General features: G+C 47.8%; 1 protein-coding gene across 1 annotated transcript in view; it reads left to right on the top strand.

Moving 5' to 3' along the window:
• GRIP1 (glutamate receptor interacting protein 1) overlaps positions 1–24,669 on the top strand; it is a 388,420-nt gene that overhangs the window by 265,454 nt on the left and 98,297 nt on the right. Inside the window, exon 7 of the mRNA XM_008055267.2 lies at positions 403–548. Coding sequence (XP_008053458.1) covers positions 403–548 — 146 coding nt within the window. The remainder of the gene's footprint in view (positions 1–402; positions 549–24,669) is intronic.

The following is a 24,669-nucleotide window of genomic DNA, read 5'->3' as shown; positions in this document are numbered from 1 at the left end:
TACTCACTGGTAATAAATTGAATGGAATTAGCAGGCTTTTCTGCTCACCTGACTTTGGGAAAATAGGTAAATGCTATTTTCTGGGTTCCAATAAACCAATTTTAGACATGCAGGCAAAAGCCTAGAAAAGGGAAAAAGTGCCGTTCTCACTTTTGTACTCCAAGACTTAGCCATTCAGGTCATCTGCTAAGGTGTGGTTATTTTCTCACTACTGGCTTTCACATTACAGTGAACTTCTGCCCAGGGCTACCTTGACAGACCTGCTACACACTCAATGCTTCATGAGAAGACAGAGGGGGTGGGACAGAGTGTGTGTGGAAGAGTGGCTTGGGGTGGGGAACTGCCACTGCCAAGCCCCACTCTGCCAAGGGCATACAGTCTGTCCCTCTTTTCCCCCTTCAGAGAGGGCACCATCAAGCCCGGCGACAGGCTGCTCAGCGTGGATGGCATCCGGCTTCTCGGAACCACGCATGCTGAAGCCATGAGCATTCTCAAACAGTGCGGACAAGAAGCGACGCTGCTGATCGAATACGACGTCTCCGTCATGGGTACGTCAAGTCCTGCGGGCGTGGTCTTCAAGCTCCAGGACGGGTCCCTGTCTGTCCCCGATAAGCCACTTGGGATTAAGTATGTGATGTCAGGCCCGCCTGTAGCAGACTGAATTTTGCCAGTGCCGTGTCATTTTACTCTGCTTGAGCTCAGGAAGCCCTGAGGAGTGAGTACATCTCAGCTATGTCGAGTCCTCGGTGGACAGGCTCTGGAGTGAAATCTCATTGCATCTGAGTGTTTCCCCTAGCATTTAGCTCCTCTGTACGGATTACCTTTGGAGGCAAAGTATCTTTACAGAAACACTCAGGATTGTCCCTGAGTCTGTTTTGTGTGACTAAAAAGGAATGCCTGAGCTGGGTAATTTGCAAAGAAAAAGTTGTATTTGGTTCATGGTTCTGCATGGCGCCGGCGTCTGCTTCTGGTGAGGCCTCAGGAAGTTTCTAGTCATGGTGGAAGGTGGAGAGGGAGCAGGTGTGTCACATGGCGAGAGCAGAGGCAGGAGAGAGCAGGTGCCAGGCTCTCTGAAACAACCAGCTGTACCCAAATTGTTCACGGTAATTGTAACTTAGAAAAATGGCACGCTTGATGTCATCTGAGAACTGGTTTGTGACAGAAACTATTTGGGGTCTAAACACTGATTAAGAACGAAACTGAGTAATGGTCATAAGATATGCAGTCATGATTAATCAACAGTGGGAAAAAAGATAAGAGGCTATGTTTTCTTATAAACACTGGATGGAAACACTTGCTTAAATGAACAGGTTTTTGGTGTGTACACAGCTTGTTTTCTGATCCCATGGTGTCAGAATAAAACTCCTTACTTCTCCCAAAAATAAAATGAAATGAAATAAGCAACCAGCTGTGAGGTGATGCGGGACCCGCCCCCGAGACCCAACCACCTCCCACCAGGCGCCACCTTCAGCACTGGGGACCACATTACAGCCTGGGGTTCAGAGGGGACAAACTGCCCTACTGGTGCCTTTTCTTTGACTTCACGGAGACTGGCAAGAGTGGGACATTCCGCTCCTTGTCCCTTCACAAGGTGAAGCCAGCGCACCAGAATGAATAGAGATGACTGTCTGTTTCATCACTAGCTCTAGAGACCAGGAAAAGGAAGGGGGCAGGTAGTCTCACTGACTCACATGGAAGGTTGAGAACAATATCCTGTCTTTAAATTATGATTCGAAGAGAAAGAAAGTACTTCTACACGCACACCTGCAGTAAGTAAATCTGGCAAGATATTCTCCAGTGGCTTTTAAATGTTAAGCGAGCCAAAGCTTTGGGTAATGTTGACTAAGGCAGAGGAATTATGAGAGAAAGAACTGGAACTTGAAGCTTAAATCATGCTATAAGTACCCCTTGCAGTTATCAGACTTGAGTAGGCGGCCTGGATTGACCAGCCAGTTTCACGCAGAGGAAAAGAGATTGGTTCCATCACTGCAGACTCCTTGACCTCCTGTGCTGTGTGACTCATAGATAAGAGTGTTGTTGAACGTTCCCTGTCTGTTTGCTGCCCTGAAGTGTCTGGGGAGGTACGAGACATTTTCTCATATGGGAAAAACATGAGATTTAAGGAGTTCGCAGCAGGATAAGTGATGTGACGTGCCCTTAACATGGAAAGTTCTCAAATGCATTTTCTGTTCCTGTCTCCTTCCGTCCTTCCTCTCACCTTTCTCGTCCCCATCCCTTCCTCTTCCTTTCTCTCTGTTTTTCTTCTGTCATGTGGCTTTTAAATTAGACTTTGGCTTAGATGTTTTCAACCCTACTGATCTCCAGCTATTGATTTGGACCATGTGACTTGATTTGTCTTATTTATCAAATGGGGACTAGAAATGACTACTTTAAAAAGCAGTTATGGGGATATAAATTAAGATTACATAAGATATATTTTAAATGGTGAGACACGTGGATTATAAATGTTGAAGATGGAAACATGTCTGACATTTAACCCATTTATTCAGTCTACAAATATTTGTTGAACTAAATGGCAGGTACCAAGAATATAGAAGTAAAGAAAACAGATCTGGCCCCTGTCCTCTGAAACTTGCAGTGGATGAGAAGGACAGACAGTAAACAGGAACATTAGCCATCAGACAAGCCCATAAAGCGTGCTATAAAGGGTATGAGCAGGATTCTGCAAGGAATAAGGGCAGACACAGGTGAGGGTTGTCAGGTGCTTTAAATAGGATAATCAGTGAAGAGGTAGCAGGTGAAAACTCGAAGGCTTAGAAGGGGCCTGCTCCCAGACTGAAGACCAACAATAGTCTGTAGAGCTGAGCATTTCACCTCAGAGAGACAGGAGCTCCCCACTAGGATGGACACCATTTCAGAAAAGAGCCCTCCACTTTTTATCACTGCCAGATCAAGAGGGGATGGGGTGACCCACCTGTTTGCCTTCTTCCCAACTCACATTCTGAATGACACCTGACGGTTTTCACACCCTAGAGTTCCCAGTCAGCTCCGTAATGTAGGGGAGAGTGGGTCATCAGGAAGAAAACTCACTGAGAGTTCCTCAAGGTTGCTGGATATAAGATCAGTATACAAAAATCAGCTGCCTTTCTGTATACCAGCCAAAAGCAGAGAGTTAAAATTTTTTAATGTACCATTTAGAATAGCAAGAAAATCATGGAAGGCTGAGGCAGAAGGATCGCCAGAGCCCAGCAGGTCAAGGCTGCGGTGGCCAGGAGTGGCCACTGCACTCCAGTCTGGGCGACAGAGTGAGACTCTAACTCAAAAAAAAAAAAAGAAAATCATACAATTCTTATAAGGAATAAATCTAACAAAAGTTGCATGAACCCATTATAGCTATACATATACATAAAAGGATACTTAAATATGTAAAGACCTGTATCGTGTTCTTGGATGGGAAGTCTTAATATCTAAAATATGTCATTTCTCTCAAATGTATCCATAAATGTAATTCCATTTAAAATCTCAGGAAAGGATCTTTGAGGTTACCTGAATAAGCTGTTTCTAAAATGTATTTGGAGTTAGAAATAGGAGAAGGAAAAGACACCCAGAATGTTTTTGAAACACTATGAAGGCAGAAAAGCCTTTTTTACCCAATATCAAACTCATTCTAAGTTTGTGCCTTTAAGTCTTTGTGATATTAACATGGGGTAACAACGAGATCAGTGGAAGAGGACAGAATGCCTAGAAGCAGACCACTGCAGATAGGAAACAAATATAGTCACACATCAGTGAGGAAACATTAGACTAGTCAGTAAATAATGCTAGGACAACGAACTAGCACATGAAAGAAATTAAGTTAAAGTTCATGTCACACCCCAAGATAAAATCTGGATTTACTTAACCATTCCCCAATAGACTGCTGTTATAAATGGCTAGAAAGAATATCTTTTTACCTAAATCTTTGTATTTTTTTATTTCCTTAGGAAAAGCATGTATTTGTTTGTTTTTAAAATATTGGATTCACAATTCCAAACTGTCCTCCAGAAAAGTTGTACTATTTAATATTACTATCAACAATGTTTTAAGTGGACCTACCTCACTAGAACTTGTAAACACTGAATGTTATCACTTTTAATAAATCTGACTTGTTAGATAAAAATTGCATTTTATTTCTATTACATTTTTTAAAATTTCTAGTACAGATGAATATTTTTTCATAAGAATACTAGTCATTTTTCATCTTCTTTTGTCTGTTTATGTCCTTCATTTTTCTGTTGGACGTGCTCTTCAGTTTTTGTTTATTGGCTTGTATTAACTATATATTAAGGGCATTAGTCATCAGTTTTTTGTAAAAACTTTTCTCAGCAGCTTATTTCCTTTCAAAGTTATTTATGGACGTCTGGTGAGATAACCTTCCACCCCACTAAGATAAAGCTAAATAGATGCAGAAACTTCAATTAAAAAACGTAAGGTTTTAATTGGAAAGATAAGGAACAACAGCTCAGTAGTCTATGAGAACACCGTCAAACACGAATGACAGAAACTCAATTTAGACCAGCCACAGGAGGGAATTTATTAGCCTACAAAGGTGAAGAGTCCAAAGTGTATGCAGGCTTCAGATACCAGTTCAATAATGTCCCAGGAGTTTTTTCTCTCAGATCTCCTTGCCTGAGAAAGACTCGATTCATGTCACGACAAGATAGCCTTACCGACACAAGACTACCTTATTTTGAGAGTTTGTGATGCCCATAAAAAGAAACAAGACCGACCTCCCCGAAGAGGCTTAATGACCTAGCTTAGTGCCAGTGCTGACCACCACATGAACCAGTGCACTCTCTACATAGGCCTGTGGTAGCCGAGGCAAGAATGAAGGTCGAGGGGCCCACAGAAGGAGATGGAGAATGGAAGTGGTTCAAAGTAGATGCTGTTGAGTTGGCAAGGGAAATAGTAGTTGCCCATTTTGAGACTAATTAGATGTTACAAATCACCTTCCACTTGTAGTAAGTGAGTTTCCTTTGCTTCACTTGCTCACTTGCCCTTGGTGTTCTCGGTCTGTTTCATGCTAGCCATTCTGATGACAGTATTGCACATCTCATTGTATGAGATACATTGTACATTGGATGTGTAGCGATGTGGACCCTTTTCATTTGCCAATGGGACAAGCTTGTTGCTTTGATTTTCACTTTTAATACTTTCACTTATTTACCTACTGTAACAAGTACACAAATGATTTCTTAGGAAGTGTGTGTGTGTGTGTGTGTGTGTGTGTGTGTACAACATAGACATCAATATCTTAACCCTGGAATCAAATATATTTTTCAGAAAATCTCAGATCATACATTTTAGCAAAATCAGTGGTCTATTTAGGAAAGCTGTTGAAACTGTCAACTTTCTTAACTAAAGTTGAATTTCACCTGTGTTAACATTTAAGGAAAATTTATTGACCATGGGAAGAACAGATTTGAGAAAAAATTAAGAGTTCAATTTTGGATATAATAAATTTGGGAAGTCTATCCATCATCCAAGTGGCTGTATGAATAGACCTCCATAAATAGAGTATTTTAGCCTAGAGTTCAGTACAGAGTTCAGAGCAAGACAGACACATTTTTGAGTCATCATCCCTGAAGCAGACCTGACCCATGAGGCTGGCTGAGGTGCCCTGAGGGAGTGAGCTTGGACAGAGAAGAGAGAGGCACAAGGACTGAGCTCTGGAGCCATCCAACAGTGATGTCAGTGAGGGGAAGAAGAGTCTGGGACATAAGTCGAAAAGGACACCCCGTGATGGAGACAGTTACCAGGCAGAGCGTGGGTTCACGGAGCCCAGATTTCTCCTGTGTGGATGCTGGGAATGACACCACCACACTCACAAGTCACTGTGAGGGGCAGGAGGGTCCATGCGTATGTGGTGCTTGGCCCATCCCACGTGCTCAATAAGTTGTGAGCAACGTATGTAAAGTGTTTACAGGAAGAAAACCTGGCCTTCAGCGTTGCTGAAATCTACCAAATGATTGGGTCTGAGAGCCGTTGACGGGAAAGAAAACCTGAAATAGAAGGACAAGCCGGAACACTTGTCCTTCTGTGAGGAGCAGAAGTGTGGAGAACAGAGGCTGTGGTAAAATGCGGTGCCCTCGAAGTCAGACAGACTTGGTCTTGAACGCTGATTCTCTGCTGACCTTGGGCAAATTATTTAACCTCTCCAACCCTCACCTTTCCCATCTCTAACTCAGGGACAATCACAGGACATCTCCACAGGATTGATGAGTAGACTAAGTGAGTAGATATACAAGGTCCAACTATGAGGTTCTCAAGCCATCCTAGAAAGAGTGCTCCATACCTTATTGCTGACTATCACTAGGGTCACCTACAAAGTACTCCCCTTTGGGAAGCTAGGCACTGATGCCAGGGCCCCATCCACCCATCAAAGCAGTTTTGGAAGTCTTTTTCTGGAATGACCATCAGAGCTGTCATTGTTATTTGTTGAGGTCTGATCACTAAGTTCGCGAACTTGCCACCATGCACTACATTGGCAGCACTGTACAAATAACTGTATTGGAACACCCTCCCTACTCACCTGATATGGCCCCAATGACTATTTTCTTAACTCAAAGATAAAGGAAATATTGAAAGAAAGACATCTGAGGACATTCTGGACAATCAGGGTAATCGACAATGGCTCTGACGGCCATTCAAGAAAAAGAGTTCCAACATGGCTTTGACGGGTGGACTAGGCGCTGGCAGCCGTGCATAGCTTCCCAAGGGTAGTCCTTCGAAGGTGACCATGGCGAGATTGAGCAGTGAGGTCAGGAGCACTTTTTCTAGGATGAGTTTGTGAACTTAATTGCCATACTGCGTATGTTCAGTGCTTATTTCAACTAAACTGTTGTTGAACACCAGGAAGTTAAAGTTGATGGTTTAAAGTTCAACCCCTGCCCTCCCATGAACCCAGATGAAGATGCAGCCGCTACTTTGTTATGTGGCAGCACCAAACTTTCACTGGGAGGAATACTCGGGGGTGATGCATTCCAGATCCTTTTTTTCCCCTAAAAGCTCATCAGAATATTTATTTTGTTTATTTATTCAGTTAGAGACTTGAGTCTTGATCTCAAAAATATCATCCCGCCCCCATGTTGCAGAGTCAAGAGGCGCAGAAGAGTGTACCAGACCGGAACTGGCCTGAGGCTTGCTCTGGAGTTTTTAAATGACATGATTCTCTGATCAAAGCTTATTTTATAACCTTCTTCTCTGGGAAGAGCCACAGAGGGCAGTCAGTAACCGCCGAGTTCTTCCTGGCCGGGTTCAACAAGGCTCACGGCAGTGTAACGTAAACGAGCTTTCGTACTAAGACACAGCCGTATGCACAGTGATCTTAGTAGATTTCACGTGTAACCAACACACGATCATAGTTGATAACAAAGGCGGAACCACGACTAAGGTGTGTCTCCCCCATGTCCCGCGTTTTCCTGCTGCTGCGCCCAGCACCTCGTATTCCCACACACAGACTTTTCCAAAAAAGTGGCAGGCCTAGGTTGGGCCCACACCCTCACCCTCACTATCCTGCTCTCGTTTCGATCACTCAGTCTCCTGTGTTCTCTCCCCTTTGAGAGAGAAAGGAGGGCTCTTCATGGGACTTTTTGTGGGCAACTCTTGAGAGTGTTTGTTTTGCTTTGCCTTCGTTATCTATGTCTTCTTCTGTGGGGACGCTCACTCAGGATGTCTCTTTGCTTATTTCCATCACACCTCCTGCGAAGCCTTCATACCTCGTAGGAGGCAGGTCGTGATCGCTGCAAACCGAACAGTGTGCTCACCTGGAGATCAGCCGTTCTTTGGTACAGTCACCATTAAGTGCTGTGTGCAGTAAGTGCCAAACATCAGTGTTTACGCTGCAGGTTTAAAATGAAGTTGCTTCACAAGGTCCTTTTACATGACACACAGCCGTCACGGCCCTTTTCATCACTCCACCTCTTAATCCTCCTGCAGCCTTTCCTGAATTCCTGCGAGTCTCTGACTTCCTCCCTGTAATGATCTCTTTCTCTGCTCAACTTCAAGCCGCTCCTTTCATTCACGGGCTATGCCAACCTATGCAAAACCAAGGATACGGAGAACAATTTCCACATTCCCTTAGAGACACCATAAGGCGTTACCACTTGCCCAGCTGTATGGATAGCTCTTACTTACCTGCACTTAATCCTGAGCAAACACAAAAGAGTGATTTTCTTTTCTTTTCTTTTTTTTGAATCGGAGTCTCACTCCATCACCCAGGCTGGAGGGCAGTGGCACGCTCACGGCCACCCCAGAGTTGACCTGCTGGGCTCTGGCTATCCTTCCGCCTCAGCCTTCCAAATTGCTACAGCTACAGGTGTGAGCTAACACACCCGGCTAATTTTTTGATTTGTTGTAGAAAGGAGGTCTTGCCAAGTTGCCCAGGCTGTTCTTGTTCCCATGGGCTCAGGTAATCCCCTCACCCTGGCCTCCCAAAGTGCTGGGATGACAAGCTTGAGCCACCGTGCCTGGTCATGTATGCATTTGTATCAGATTATGCCTAGGAGTGGAATTGCTAGGGCCTAAATTATGTTAGGTCACATGCTTCAGTAGATACAGCCAAAGAGTTTTTGTTTGTTTTTTTGTTTTTTTTTGAGTTGGAGTCTCACTCCGTCACCCAGGCTGGAGTGCAGTGGCACACTTACGGCCATCCCTACGTCAACCTGCAGGGCTCTGGCGATCCTTCCACCTCAGCCTTCCAAGTAGCCGGATCGACAAGCGCACACTACCATGCCCGGCTTATTATCTATTTATTGTAGAGACGAGGTCTCGCCAAATAGCCCAGGCTGGTCTCGAACCCACGGGCTCAGGCAATCCACTTGCCTCGGCCTCCCAAAGTGCTGGGATGACAGGCTGTACCACCGAGCCCGGCCCCAAAGAGGTTTTTCAAAGTGGCTGTACCAGTTTGCAGTCCCACTGACAGTTTCACGTTCTCACAGCTTCAGCAGCATTGTCAGTCTTTTGGGTTAACCATTCTGAAGGGTGTACAGTGATGTCTCTTTGTGGTTTTGATGTATATTTCCCAAGTGAATTAGAAAGCTGAGCATATTTCCTTATTGGTCATGTGGAGATTTTGCTGATATGTCTGCTCAAGCTTCTTGATACATTGTTTTCCATCGCATAACTTTATCATTGTTATTGGTTTATATGATTTCTCTACAAATGACATATGCAAGCCCTTTGCAGTTATGTGTTACAAACTAACCCTAACCACCAAAGGCACTATAAATGCAGATTTATAAGCTATAGTGTTCCAACAAGTTTGGTGCTACCTTTTGGAAAATTTCTTAATAATCAGACCCAGAAGCCTGGAAGAGAATGTAAAATTTCATCCAGCTTGTTCTTTTTTTTTTTTTTTTTTGAGTTGGAGTCTCACTCTGTCGCCCAAACTGGAGTGCAGTGGCCTGCAGCCTCGACCTGCTGGGCTCCGGCGATCCTTCCGCCTCAGCCTTCCAAGTAGCTGGAACTACAGGTGCATGCTATCACACTCGGCTAATTTTTTGATTTATTGTAGAGATGAGGTCTCGCCAAGTTGCTCAGGCAGGTCTCAAACCCACGGGTTCAGGCAATCCACTCACCTCAGCCTCCCAAAGTACTGGGATTACAGGCTGAGCCACCGAGCCCGGCTCCAGCTTTTTCTTTAATCTTTAGGTAGAGGCTGCCATCGTATTTTAGGATTGCGTTTGTTTTCTATTACCATGTAGCAAAATGCCACAAACTTGGCGACTCACAGTTTTGCAAGTCAGAAGTCCAGGCCAACAAGGGTGGGTTCTCTGCTGAGGGTCTCACCAGACCCGAGTCGGGTGTCAGCAGGCTGAGCTCTTTCCTGGAGGGTCTGGGAAAGAAAGAGTCCTCTTTTGAGCTAACACAGGCTCTTGGCAGAGGCAGTCCCTTGGGGTAGGTCTCAGCCCCCATTTCCTGGCCAGCTGCCAGTGGGGAGACCTCTCTGTCCTAGAGAGCAACCGCATCCCTCCTCCATGGATCCTCCGTCTCCAGCGTCCCTTCTCGGTGGCGCCTCTGTCTTCAAGCCAGCGATGGTGTGTTGAGTCCCCATATCTCAGCTCTCCCTGACTTTCTCTTCTGCCGTCTTCTTCTACTACCTGAAGAAAGTTCTCTACTTTTAAGGAGTGATTTGGTGACTTTGTGTTCACCTAGATAATCTCCCTTTTTTAAGGTCAGCTGTTCCAGATGACACTGGAATGATATAATATCATCTTTCTCTGTATGTTCTCTGGCAAATTGATAACAGTTGCTGAAACTAGATACATCACATATGAGGTTCATCTAGGCTAGGGAAGTCGATGCTTTTCTGTGTTTTGTGTCATTTCTGATTAAGTGATGGTGGCCATTGGAAGCTCTGTTTTGAGAAGGATTTTGAAGTGTGAGCCAAGTTTCATGGAACAGAATATTGTACTCATTTTGCATTGCTGTAAAGGAATATCTGAAGCTGGGTAATTTCTAAAGAAAAGAGTTTTATTTGGCCCACGGTTCTGCATGTTGCTAGCATCCCCTGGGCTTCTGGTGAGCTCAGGATGGAGAAGGAGCAGGCATGTCACATGGCAAGAACAGGAGCTGGAGAGAGGTGGTGCCGCCTCTTAAACAGCCAGCTCCCCCATGAACCAACAGAGGGAGAACTCACTCATTGCCGTGAGAACAGCACCAAGGCATCCATGAGGAATCTGCCCCCATGACCCAATCCCCTATCCCCAGGCTCCACCTCAACATCAGGGACCACACTGTAACAGGACATTTGGAGGGGACAGACATCCACACTATATCAAGCACTGTATACTGTGAGAACACAGGATTGCAAACATATGCACCCACTGAGATCCCAGGGAGCTTCTAGCTACTGGACCCAACAACTGGTCCCCAGCTACTTCTGTTTTTAAGGCTATCGGATATGTCTGGAAAACAAAACACTTTGTAACCGTCTTTTTACTGTAACTGGGACTTCGCTGTTTCTTTCTACACCACACACATTAACCCACATTTTTACACCTTCTGGCAGGGGCAACAAACTGGAGGGCTGGGCCACACAACTTGCATCCCTCGGTCTTCAAAGTGTTTTGGAGAATCCGCCTTAACACTTAAAAGACTATCTGTCTGGTCCCTCTTCATGATTCCACATGACTGGGCTGACATTCCCACCTGTGACCGTTGGCTCGTGTGGAATCTCAGGCAGCCTTTTCGGAGAGGGATGTTCTCTCTAGTTTGTCCAAAGCTTTTCCCCGACACCAGAGCCCTACGGCAAGTCCACAGCGAACCTGCCACACCAGGATATGGGTTGTGGCACCTGCTCCCCACGGTGACCTTTTGTTCTGCCAGCACAGCTCCCAGACGCTAGCTTGCAGGTTCTCAGACAGAAGGCACCACAAGGATTCCTGCTCCAAGTGTCAGCATCCTTCGCTGTGGGGCCTGGCTTTTCCAGAGCCGGTGCCTTGGGGCTCCTGGGAGGAACGGAAGATGTCGGGCAGGGCAGCAGAGTCAGGAGCTGAGAGGCACCCACTCCCTCAGCTCCGCTTGTCAGAACCCCGTTTGGTTCCTTTCCCTCCGGGCCTTCAGCCTGGGGTAGCCACACCCTGATGGCTTTCTTGGGGGCAGATGCGTATCTTTGGGTTTTTTCTTTTTGAGTCGGGGTCTCACTCTGTTTCCCAGACGAGCGTGCAGGAGCACGATCGCGATGAGGATCACAGCAGCCTCGACCTCCTAGGCTCAGGTGATCCTTCCACTTCAGCATCCCGAGTAGCTGGGACTACGGGTGTGCACCACCACACTTGGCTTTTTTTTTTTTAAGATGAGGTCTTACTCTGTTGCCCAGGCTGATCTCGAACTCCTGGGCTCAAGTGAGCTTCCTACCTCAGCCTCCCAAGGTGTTGGGATTATGGCGTGAGCCATGACGCATAGCCAGATGCGTATCTTGAAGCCTCATTGCTAATTTGGTGGTCTCTGACATAATTTGGAGAGTCTGTCTTAGAGTAAGAGGTTTTCATAAACATTTGTAAGTTCCCGAGGAACACTAACGTAAGAATATAAAATACTGTAGAATACCACATAGGAGCTTAGCAGCATATTAGGGGCCAAGGTGATAAGTAGTGGTATCAGGGTAGAAGTCACGTGGTTAAATAATGGTGCACCTAAGTTGTCCGCAAGGGCTCAGTTGATTCTATTTTAGGCAATATCCACTGTGATATGCGTCAATCAAAGGGTCTTTTTTAAACCTCTGGGACCACTTCCCACTTGCAACATAAGGTCCTTCCAGCTCTGCTGTTCTCTTTGAGCTTAGTAAATGCTCTTAAAATGTTTGAGAAGTTATCATCACTGCTTTTTTTCAATGGAACCCTAAATCTAAAACAAAAATGCAATAAATAAACATTGTTTAAAGTGACTTTTAACCACAGTTTTAATTGATTTAGGCTGCAACCACTCTCGTAGGAAGGAAACGACAAGGAAAGTTGGTCATTTCCCTTGTTAATTGCTTCAAACGTACCAGTCCCACTGACAGTTACAAATTCTCCAAAGATTACTTCCCAGCGTTCCTCGAGTAAGCATAAGGCCAACGACCTGCTGCCTGGAAGTCGTGATCGGCAAGGATTTTGATCTTGACATTCTGAAACACTTATTAAATTAATGGAAAGTGGGCTTAAGATTTTCTCCTTTTCAAATTGTATACGATGCTTCTAAAAATAAACACCTCCTTTAAGGAGAAAATTAGCCTTTTCATTTTAGCATATTTTTTAAAAGACATAAAACTAACCCAACTGTCATGGGAGGCAGTCTTGCATCATAAGCTTCTCTGGGGTCATGGACATGCATTCGTTAGAATGGCTCTTCCTTTTGTTAAGAAGAGTAGAGGCAAGCACTTGTATTGATCAGGAGGTCCGTTTGGGGCCATCTTTGGAGAGTGCTATCAAAGCACTAATCAAAGTTGCTTTTCTCTGCAATTATGTAATGATTTTATACTTCCCATTCTAAAACGAGCTCCCAACAGTCTTTCACTGGGGAAGAATTGCTCTTCCTTATACCTTCCATTAGCCATTATGGTATAGTACATAAGTATAAGATAAAACTTCCAAAGAAATAGAAGACTACAAGATTCCCTGTCGGACACAAAATGCTTCTCTTTTCTCCATATTTAAGCTATCTTTGTCCAGCAGCATTTACTTCAGTGCCTAGTATATAGTAAAACACTATTTTTTAAAGAATCATTTCTGACATGCTGGGGGGTATTAAGATATCAGGACTCCAACTGTCACGCTACTGAGGGAATGAGCTCTGTTACTATTTGTCTCTGTGACTTTGACGCTGAAAATGGCTATGAGATGCCCCCATCAGATCACTCAGGAAGAATACAGTTGCTCAGTACAATAATACTCCCTCCAGCCCCGCTGCCTCCTGGCTCTTATATACGGCATAGACTGCATAATAATGATAGCAGCTGCCCTGAATCTGTCTTGAGGTCAGAGCATTTTGGCAAAGACCATCTGATTTACTTTTAAGATGAATGAGGGCCAGGAGCGGTGGCTCAAGCCTGTAATTCCAGCACTTTGGGAGGCCAAAGTGGGAGGATTGCTTGAGTCCAGGAGTTCACGACCAGCCTAGGCAACACAGCAAGACCTCCTCTCTACAAAAAAATGAAAAAAATTGGCCAGGCTTGGTGGCTCAGCCTGTCATCCCAGCACTGTGGGAGGCCGAGGCGGGTGGATTGCCTGAGCCCACAGGTTCAAGACCAGCCTGGGCAACTGGGCGAGACCTCGGCTCTCCAATAAATCAAAAATTAGCTGGGCACGGTAGCGTGCGCCTGTAGTTCCGGCTCCTTGGAAGGTTAGGGCGGAAGGATTGCTAGAGCCCAGCAGGTTGACGCTAGGGTGACCGTGACACCACTGCACTCCAGCCTGGGTGATGGAATGAGACTCCAACTCAAAATGAAAGAAAAAATTTAGCTGGGAGTGGTGGCACGCACATGTAGTCCCAGCTACTAGGGAGGCTGAGGCAGAAGAATTGCTTGAGCCCAGGAGCAGGGCGACTGCAGTGAGCTATGATCACACCACTGCACTCCAGCCTGGGCAACACAGTAAGACCCTATCTCTAAAAATTAAAAAAATAAATAAGATGAAGGAAGAATCTCTCGACTGAAATTCTCAGAAGCAGATGGAGATCATACTTTGAATGTTTATTTCCATGAGAACACATCAACACCCAGCGCCCTCCTCCTGTGATGCCTGACTCTTTCGCCTAAAGATGTTGTGTTGGTGTCTGGAAACTAGAAATGGAAAAGCCAGCAAGCTGTCGCCCGACCTCCACAGGGCACCGCAGCTTGGAGTTAACCCGCTGGAGATCACCATAGCATAATGGCGTCATTCACAAGGGCAGCCAGTGATCGGCTGTCACACAGGCCGCTTCTCCTGCCGGCTTGTTTCAAAGCATGTGAAACGCAAGAGCGCCACTCCAGAACCCTCCTTCCACCTCCTCCTCTTTCTCTGGAAACACTCTCACAGTGTTGACATCTGTTCCTACAGCTTCCGCCACCATCTCTGTGGAGACGTCGCCCTGTCTCCCTGCTGGTGATAAACTGAGGCCAAAATGTCTAGTCCTCCCGCTCAGCCTCTGTCAAGCTCTCTGGATTTGTTTTCTCTTGTGCTTCAGCCACACTGGACACCTGATGCTCTGTGACCACGTCCGTGTGCTTCCTCGTGACTTTCATCCTATCTGAGGACAAGATAGGGTTGTGGTGAAAAGGTCCAGGCTTGATTCCTAGCTCTGCAGCTTACCAGGTGTGTGAGCTTTTAAGTCTATACGAGGGGGTTGGTTCCCAGTAGCTTCGCCCCGTGGTGACTGTCATGACCAAAGTTGTTAATATATTTAACGCACTTGACGCATCCCCAGCACGTGCAGACATTTTTAAAATCTGCTGTTACCATTGTTTTGCTATTATTGCTGCCGTTATTATGTGAGCTTGCTCACCCTGCTATCATAACCTTTCAAATGCATCCCATTTCTTAGAGTTAGACCTGGCAAACCCTGCGGGAAGTAAATGTCTCTATTCCATTAACTCCCTACTATCTTTTTTATGTTTCTTCCAGCCTTCACCCATCAGTGCAGTGGTGTAGCTCTCTGTGTGCGACTCCCTCTCCTCTGTGAGATTAGAAACTTCTTGAGGACAGAAGCTGTTTCATGCCGTGTTGCATTCTCAGTAGTGTCATACATACAAAAGACATTATTTATTTCTTGGTTGATTAAATTAAAAAATAAAGGAAGAGTATTTTATTTTGAGCCTTTCTTCCTCCTGATTGTAATAGTATTCAAAACAATTTCTTACACTTAGAGCACTTTCACAACCTTTTCCAATTTTGTATAATAATCTGTTGATGAAACCAGGCTACCTCTTCTTTTTGAGGAAGGCTGGAACGGCTGTGCTGACCAGGGGGTCTGACACTTTTTGATTAATGGAAGTACCCAATGACTTCGACAGGGATAGATCCATTCACCGAGGTTAGTGAATTCATTTGCACCCCAAGTGAGCAAATCCCATTCCCTAAACAAAACTTAGAGGGTTTTATGGGCTTCATGGTCGCATACATTTCATGTTGAAGGTGGCATTTCTAGAATATTACATAGAAGCTGTGTAGTGAGCATGTGGTGAACCTCCATGAGACTGACCTTAAACAATACCTTTCCTCCCAACGCACTGTCACCTTTACAGTGTTTGTTTGTCACAAAGCTATGGCAGTCACAGATTATAAAGATTTCTTCTTTCATTTCACAGCTTCTCATCACTTATCCATGAGACCCATAGGTTCAAGACTAAATCAAGGTGCCAGAGTTGTAACTGTTGTGTTTATATACCTCATGATGTGAAAGAGAGGAATTAGGCTGCTTTAAAAAATGTGAAATCTAAGGCATCTTTTTCTTTTTTGCCTGGATGATGCAGTTTATCAGTGTCAAAGTCAAAACTCAGTGTTGCCTCTAACATAAAACGTTGCTATCAGCATGTCACAGTCCTAGTCGCTTTCCTTTACTAAGTACCTGTCAAGCTCAAGGCATGGGATAAACGTGTCATTTCACTGTATTTTTACCCCAGTCTGCGGAGTAGCCCCGTTTGAGGAACCAGGAGATGAAATAGCCTGCTTGGATAGAAAGTAAGCACCGGGCTCGGTGGCTCAGCCTGTAATCTCGTGCCTTTGGGAGGCTGAGGTGAGTGGATTGCCTGAGCCCACGGGTTCGAGACCCACCTGGGCAACTTGGCGAGACCTCATCTCTGCAATAAATCAGCAAATCAGCCGGGTGTGGTAGCGCATGCCTCTAATTCCGGCTACTTGGAAGGCTGAGACGGAAGGATCGCCGGAGCCCAGCAGGTTGAGGCTGCGGTGGCCGGGAGCGGCCACTGCACTCCAGTCTGGGTGACAGAGTGAGACTCCAACTCAAAAGAAAGAAAGTAACAGCCACAATTCCAACTGGCAGGGCGAGTCCAGAGCCTCTGCTTACGAGCAAGAGAACCAACCACGGAGGTTTTCACAGCACTTCTCTGACAATTCCTACAGCTGACGGTGGAGAACCAAACCCTTGACTTCTCCTGGTCACCGGTTCCTCCTCAGCCCTCCCATCTCAGGCACCAGGGCCTCTGTCCCAGCGGTTCTCAGGCTGCAAGCCTGGGCCACCTCTGGGTCCCCGCCCAGCCCAGCACACCAGCCCTTCCAGGGCCCTGACTCCTCTCTCCATGGCGGCCCCTCATTCTTGCCGTCCACACACGGGCCCTTGCTTCTGCTCAGAGGCTGCCCTCTACCTCCCAAACTGCAGTCGCCTCCCAGCGTGTCACCTCGACTCCCCTCCACCTCCACTCAGATCCACGCGCCCGCGGACCGAATCCCGCATCTCGCGACCTCGGTCCACCAAATCGGTGCTGCCCTCTGAACCCCCGCGGGAGCGGCACCAGCACACGACTCTGCGAGGACCAGGTCCGATCGCGGGAGCTCCTCGACGCCCGTGAGAGCCCTGGGCGAGTCCAAAGCAGCGTCTCCCGGGAAAGTGGCAGGTCACGGGGTGATGGAGGGGGACAGCGAGTCGTCGCCTCTGAAGGAGGCCCTCGTGGCGCAGACGCGGAGTCATCACGCCGGCCCGTGGGTCGCATATGCAGTGCCGGACCCCAGGGACCCTCAAGGGGAAGGCCTGAGTCCAGGAGGCCGAAGAAACCGCCGGAGACAACGGAGCACATGTGGGCCTGACCCAGGAACTCACTCCCAGGGGGGGAGCGGGAGCCCCAGCGGGAGTGGAAGCGCCCTCCCGACCCTAAAAGGCCCTCGGCCACGTGGCATCTTGCAGAGGGCGGGGCGGGATCCAGCCTAGGGGCGGGGCTTCTCATGCGCAGGCGCAGTGTCGGAACTCGCGTCTCCACATGGTGCGCGTGCGCAACTTGGCTGCGTGTTCTCTCCTGGGTGGGACTTGGGTATTAGGGTGAACTGCGGTGACCTGGAGGTGACCGGAGCTCAGGGGCCTCGATCCAGGCGGCCCCTCTGGCCCAAACCAGCCCGGGGCCACGGCCTCAGGGAAGGTGGGTGAGGACGCTCCCCACGGCTCAGCATGACTTGGTGTCCAGGCCAGAGCCCAGGGGAAGGGGACGTCCCGGGCGGCCGCCCTCAGGGCCCCTCCCCAGGCTCCAGCCCCCTACGTGGGGCCACGTGCAGGGTGTGCTCGTGCCGTCCGGAGTGCGTGTCCCCCCAGCGTGTGGCTGTCGCTCCTCCCGGCTCTGTCGGGGCGGGTCTTACCCAGCTGGGAGGGTGCATTCCACACAGGCTGCAGGGTGGAGGCCGGAAAACAATCTGGCTGGTCAAATTCCGCATTCCCCTGGGACCCTCCCCGTCTTCTTACCCTGCAGTCCTGTCCCCAGAGCTGCCCCCTCAGGGTCCCTCTCCCAGTCGCCCTCTGCCCTGGACTCCAAGGCCCTCTAGCTCCTTCCCCATGCCAGGTTCTGCCCTCCGGGACTCTGCAGGTCTGTTCTCTCTGCCTGAGACGTGCTTCTCTGCATAGTCTTCACCAGCTGTTTGTGCACATTCTTTAGCGTCTCAGCCTAGCTGTCTCCTCCTCAAAGGAGACAAACTTTGCCCGCTGCCCCGTCTAGACTAGGTCTCCTGGTTTTACCCCCTTCACCCTAATTATCAGTTATCTTGCTAATCGTTGGCAAGCTAATCTGATGGGCGCCCACTAGACTGTAAGCCCCAGAAGGGCAGAGAGGCACAGGACACTATATATACGAGGGAGGACCCCCCAAAAATCAACTTATTTGTAAAAAGTTGTGTATTTATTCTTAGGTGTTTAAATTTCGGTCACCTTCAAAGTACCCTCTGTTTGATGCAGGACACCCATTGAGATGCTTTTTCCACTGCTCAGAACCGTTTCTGCACTCGTCCATGTTGATGCCTTTTAGTGCTTCTGTTGTTTTTTGTTTCACCTCTTCCACGTCGGCAAAACGTTTCTCTTTGAGGACTTTTCTTGGGAGGGGAACATTGCTCAGGGCAAGATCTCGTGAACAGGGAGGGTGGGGCTCAGGGGTCGTGCCCGTTTGGGTCAAAAACTGCGGAACACTCAGCGCAGTGTGGGCAGGTGCAACGTCACGGTGGAAGAACCAGTCACCTGTTGACCACAACTTGGGATGTTTCTTCCACAAATTGCAATGCAACCTTCTCGGAACTTCCAGATAAAAACTTTGGTAGTCCTCTGATCTAGAGGAATAAATTCCAAGTGTACCTCAAGAGGCCTACCCTCCAAAAGATAATTACAGGTTTTATGGGGTCTCCTGTCACATATGTGTACATATTTACCGCTGTCTGCCCGGTATGTGCCTGACACACGGAAGAACGCACGTGAGATACTTGCCTCATGCATGAGGCACAGACAGCTTAAAGGCTGCACCTTCCCTGGGTCTCATCTAAACCGACATAAATATTTTCTCTTCCTCAAGAACTTCAAAGGCGGCCCTCATTCATTCTCTCTTCCCTGCCTTACCCTACCCTCCCCTTCTCTACCCTCCCCGTCTTTTCTCGCCCTCCCCCTCCATGACCTCCTCCCTTCCCCTCCCTTCCCTTTTCTTGTAGACTTACTCTCTCCAGCTGTAGATAGAAGCGTCAGGGTCCCTGAACCCCAGAGTGCCAGCGGGAAGGGGCCAGGAAGCTCCCTGGCCCACACACCCAGTTGATTTCCTTCCACATTTTCACGAGCAACTTTCAGTGATTCCAAAACTCTGGCGCTCTAGAATCCGACAGGGTCGTCTGGAGGTTGACACTCCGAAGGACTGTGAGCCCCTCCCCCAAGAAGGTGTCGCGCACATAGCAACGCATGGTTTCTCACCAGTTCTTTGAGGATCGGGAGGTATGGGGTCAGATTACAAAGTGGCCTGCATCACCCTGGTAGCCTGACTCTTGCAGGAGTCAAGTAGCAGACACCGTCTCAGGCTTCCAGACTCTGCATCAGTAGCAAAGAAGGAATGTTGGCTTGGGAAGGAAGTCGGGTTTGCTTCCACGGCCAGAGGGTGGAGAAGGAGAGTTGGCACTCAAGGCACCTTCTCCCCAGCCCTGGGGGCGCAGGGCTTGTAAGGAGTTGGGCGCCAGTGGGAAAGGAATGCAGTCACAAACAGGGTGGAGTCCCGACAGCAGGCCGGCTCAGAACATGCTTCTTCCATCACAAGCACACAGCATGGGGGCAGTTCTCCCACCAGGGGAGATTCTCAGCATTATCATGATACACTAATGAGCTAAAGGTCACTGGAGGTCACCTGGCCTGGATGTCCTCAGACCAGATATGTGACAGGTCAGTTGGCTATTGGGGGAACTCAGGGAGGCCGGGCAATCTGGCTTCTTTAGGCAGCTGAGCGTACAGATAAAGAGATAAAGGATGGGCCCCGGAGTCCGAGACCAGCCTGGGCAACGTAGTGAGATAGTGAGACTTCGTCTCTACAAAAAAATCAAAAGATTAGCCACGCCCTGCAGTCCCGGCTACTTGGGAGGCTGAGGTGGAAGGATCACTTGAGCTGCACTCCAGCCCAGGCAACAGGGTGAGATTCTAACTTAAAAAAAAAGAGAGATATCAAGGAAAACTTATTAAAGTTTTTCCCAGAAAGGAGGGATTGGGAAATTATGCCAGGGCAGTGTGCGCAGCCAGAATTCTCGAAGGAGCACATGATTAGACTTCACTCCAGCAAGAAAAAGAAATAAGCAATGGCTGTCTGGACCATCCTGGGGACAGCCTGAGGCTTTGTGACAACAGTTCCTAATGAGGTGGCTTCTGGGGGTGTCCTGCTGTGGCGACTTGGCTGGAAAACTTGGTGTCCTGGGGGCCATTCCAGGAAGGCAAACCTTGGTGTCATCCGTTCGGGCTGTCCAACCCCTGCCACACTCCCTGCCCCACAGAGCCAGAGCCTGGTGGGGACTGGTCAGATGAGATTCTCTCAGGACGTCCAGGTGTGGCTACAGGTGTGCATCGTCTCTTTGAAGAGAATGAGCACTGAGACTTTACATTTTCAGCTCGCTGGAGACTTTTGTTCTAGCACGTTCAAGCTCGTGGCTCTTGAGAGGTTAAAAAAAACCCTACTAAGCCACACGCCATCCTTCTGAGAGTAGGAAGGAGCAGGCATCATTCATTCGCAAGGCTTGGTACAAATGCTGGGCCTCGCTGCATCCCTCAACCCCACTGGCCCTGGCCTCGCACACTTGGTGGGTCACCCAAGTTCACGTGGCCCCTGTGAGCTTCTGCTGCGGGCCAGGCCTGAGACAACCCGCATGTGGAGCACACTCTGGGTGGCTCTGGGACCTCAGAAGGCACAGAAGTGATTTCCTCAACTTCCCCACGTCCGTGGCCCTCCTTCGACGACGGTTCCGTGCTGAGCAGGGTGTCCGCCTTCTACCTTGTGCGATCTGCTGCCCTGCGTCTTACCGTCCCCACAAAGTTAGACCATAAGCCCGGGACTTGCCAGCGGGTCCTTGTGCTGGGGAGGCCGACGGGGGCCCAACCGCGGGCTTTGCTTGAGTCAGTCAAGCTGAAGGGATTACTTGGCAGCAATATCAAATAGGCCACCTGTGAAAAAAATAAAAACCCATTTAATTTCTATAATGTGTATAGTCCTCATGCTCCATGGGTAGACACTTCCTGGATGCCTCGGCCGAGATACAAATTCATTAGTTAGAGATTGTAAAATTCAGTGTGTGGCGGTGTGGCTAATCTGAAGCTGCAGATAGGGTAATACTAAAATTACGCATCACACTCCAGCTCAGTGCGTGGAGCGACACTTGGAAAGGCAGCTGTGGTGCCTGGAAGACCGTCAGCCTCCCGCCCGCTGCCCCCTCCTCTCCTAGGGCCTCCCTTCAGGACAGCCTCACCGCATCTTCCGCGGCAGGAGCGCTAGCAGGAAGTTCTGGAGGTGTGTAAATGAGCCGTTGATATTCGGGCCTGAGAGCCTTTTCTCCAGCTTCCTCTGGCCACGTGGAGAAAGGAAATTGTCACGTCAACTAGGAAACTAACTAAGCCTGGGGAGAGCTAGTTTGTCGAGGGTTCAAGATGTAGAGGGGAAGAGAATAATGTCAGTCTGCGCAGTTCCGGCCTGCTAAGCGTCGCACAGAGCAGTTCACAGGTTTTGTTGACTCCAACTGTGGCATGTATGAGGGGGACCCCAAAAACACAGAATTCTTTTTTGGAAGGCGGGCTTCTTGTAGTCCAGTCGTCCCCCACTAGGTGAGCGTTCTAGGAACCCGTTGGCATCTGTGAACCAGCTAGCATTGTTGGGAGAAGCTGCGTTTGGCTTCAGTGAATTTTTTTTTGGAGATTCAATGCATTTGCCCATTTCATGATGGGTTATTTACAAGTGCACCTGTCCACACGGTGCTGGATGATCAGCAGTTTTGGACAAAAAACGGCAAGCCCCACCCTCCCTGTCCACCCAATCTTGCCCCAAGCGACTGTTTTTGGTTTCCCTGGATGAAAAAAGTTCTCAAAGGGACACATTCTGCCCTCTGGAAGAGACAAAACAACAAACAACAGAAGCACTAAAAGGCATCAACATGGACTAGCTCAAAAACTTTTGAGCAGTAGGAAAAGCTTCTTGATAGGTATATTGTGTCCAATGGAGAGACCCTGAAGGTGACTGAAGTTTCAATGTGTAAGAATAAAGATACAGTGTTTTTAAAATAAATTCCGGGTTTTTGGGGGTCCCCCTCATACATTATTATCCTTATTTTTAACAGGTGAAGTAACTGTGTCTTAATTATCCAGAGTCATCCAGATCATGCAGTGTTAAACCTCGAATAAAGCCCAGACAGGTGTCATGCGTCAGACGTTGTACCCACAGAATATTGAGAGAAATTGTAGCAGATGTGTGGACACCAAATGTTTTAAGTGTAGACAAAGGTTTTGAAGGCCGAAAAACAAGTCACGGAATACAGCTCTGCCTATTCTAAACTTGGGATTCCAAATTAGACGCACAAGACTCAGACAGTCTGACTCTCCCAAAAATAAAAGTCTCGCAGGGAGCATTCAAAACTAACAGTGGAATCTCGTCACTTGACATAGATAAGCATTAGGTCCACGTGCATTCAGTCATCCCCCCAACCAAAAAGGTAAAATCCCAGAACGTCAACTATTGGCCATGAGGCACCAAGGAGAGAGTTCTGAGTAGGAGGGAAGAAAGTGAGACAATGAATTAATGATCCCTGGTGCTGATCGTTGAGGCATTTGTATTGATTCAAATAATGGTAAAGCTGCTCAGACTTGGGGAGCCAGGTGTGCCTTTCCTGGAATCCTCCTGCCTCTTTTCAGATACGCCCAGAGCTGCCTCTGCACCCATACCTGGATTTCCACAAGGAACCAGAAGTGTTAGCGGCTTACTTTCCCCGGGAGCGAGGAGAGTGTTAGCACCCCGATTTCTGTTCGTGGTAGTGTGTCTTTTTTTAACTTTCATTTTTCTTTTAAAGATGGGTACAATTCAGGGTCAGGTATACAAAAGGTCATTGTACAGGTAGAGTTTGGGTCTCCCTTTGGCGCCCACTTCACCTGGTTTGAGATCAGTTCCACTTATTGACGAAATGTGCCCTCACTCCCTCCCCTGGCAGTTTCCCACTACTGCCAATCCTTTTCTTATAGTATTATGATCATTGTTCAGGGCCAAGTACTGTTTATCGCTTTCAAATGCCCTTCCTTATCTAAAACGTAGTCAAGGGCCCCTGAAAGACCTATCTCACCAAACAGGTGAAAATGTGATGTTTAAGACATGATTTGCGCCTGTAATCCCAGCACTTCGGGAGCCTGAGAAAAGGATCACTTGAGCCCAGGAGTTGGAGACCAGCCTGGACAACATAGACATTGTCTCTAAAAGAAAAGTCAGAAAAATTAGGCATGGTGGCATGCACCTGTAGTCCCAGCTACTCAGGAGGTTGAGGGGGCAGGATCGCCCGAGCCCAGGAGGTCAAGGCTGCAGTGAGCCTAGGCAACAGAGTGAGACCCTGGCTCAAAAAAATAAATATTTCAGAGTACAATTTTGGCAACTTCCAACCAAGTAAATTGGCGTTTGGGAATGTCTGGGTGGTAGGTGTTCACTTGTCTCCCTTCAGATCTGGTTCCTAGAGAATCAGGATGTACAGAATGCCAAACTAAACATAAAGCCAAGTTGGACAAGGGATGCCGGTGAGAGTCTGCCTCTTGTGACCGAACCACTGATCTTCCAGGTCTGGGAGGCTGAGTCCTGAGTGGCAGGGATCCTTCCTCAGCCTGCCAACTCAGAGCTTACCCGTGCACAGTCTCTACCTCGGCAGGGCCATGTGGAGATGCATTCCGTCCTTTGCGTGGGTCCCTCATCCAGCCCAGAAAAACCTGACAGGGGCTATTTTTAGACTGAGACAGAATCAGACTTTCCAGAGAATGACACTGTGGAATGTGATGACTGTGCCATCTTCTGTGTAGCATGCTGAATCTTTTCAACAGGCAGGGCAAAGGGGTTTTTACCTTGGCAGCAAATATTTCCACCTTCCCATGGGTGTTAGTCAGTTTAAATACTGGGTCAGTTTGACCTTTGACACTTTTTTTAAGTTGGAGTCCTACTCTGTCGCCCAGGCTGGAGTGCAGTGGCATGCTCACGGCCACCCCAGCATCAACCTGCTGAGCTCCGGCGATCCTTCTGCCTCAGCCTTCCGAGTAGCCGGAACTACAGGCACGTACTACCCCCCCCCGCTAATGTTATGATTTATTGTAGAGACGAGGGCTCGCCAAGTTGCCCGGGGTGATCTCGAGGTCTCGAATCTACGGACTCGGGCAATCCACTTGCCTTAGCCTCCCAAAGTGCTAGGATGACAGGCCACCGAGCCTGGCCAATCATTGACACTTTTTAAAGCAAATGACCACATAAAGTTTGTTTTGTTGTTGTTGTTGTTTTGCTGATGTGATTTATTTGCATTATCCTACTCAACCCTTGCAGCCATCCCATAAGGAAGGGTTCATCATCCTCTGTGAATAGCAGAAGAGGCTGAGGTCCAGAGATACCCACAGAGCAGTCAGAGTGACCGTTGTAATCATGTGTCGGGTAATTTGACTCGTGACATGGCCTTTCTTTTTCTTTTTTTGTGTGTATATCACAACAATCTACCATTGTAGCCACTTTTGAGTGTCAGTTTATGAAGTCAGTCCCATTCTTGTGCA

This window comes from Carlito syrichta, unplaced genomic scaffold, assembly GCF_000164805.1.
Source record: "Carlito syrichta isolate Samal-C Ts95f unplaced genomic scaffold, Tarsius_syrichta-2.0.1 Scaffold301804, whole genome shotgun sequence".
NCBI lineage: Eukaryota > Metazoa > Chordata > Mammalia > Primates > Tarsiidae > Carlito > Carlito syrichta.
Note: the sequence above shows the minus strand (reverse complement) of the source record. Positions and strands in the feature narration are given on the sequence as shown.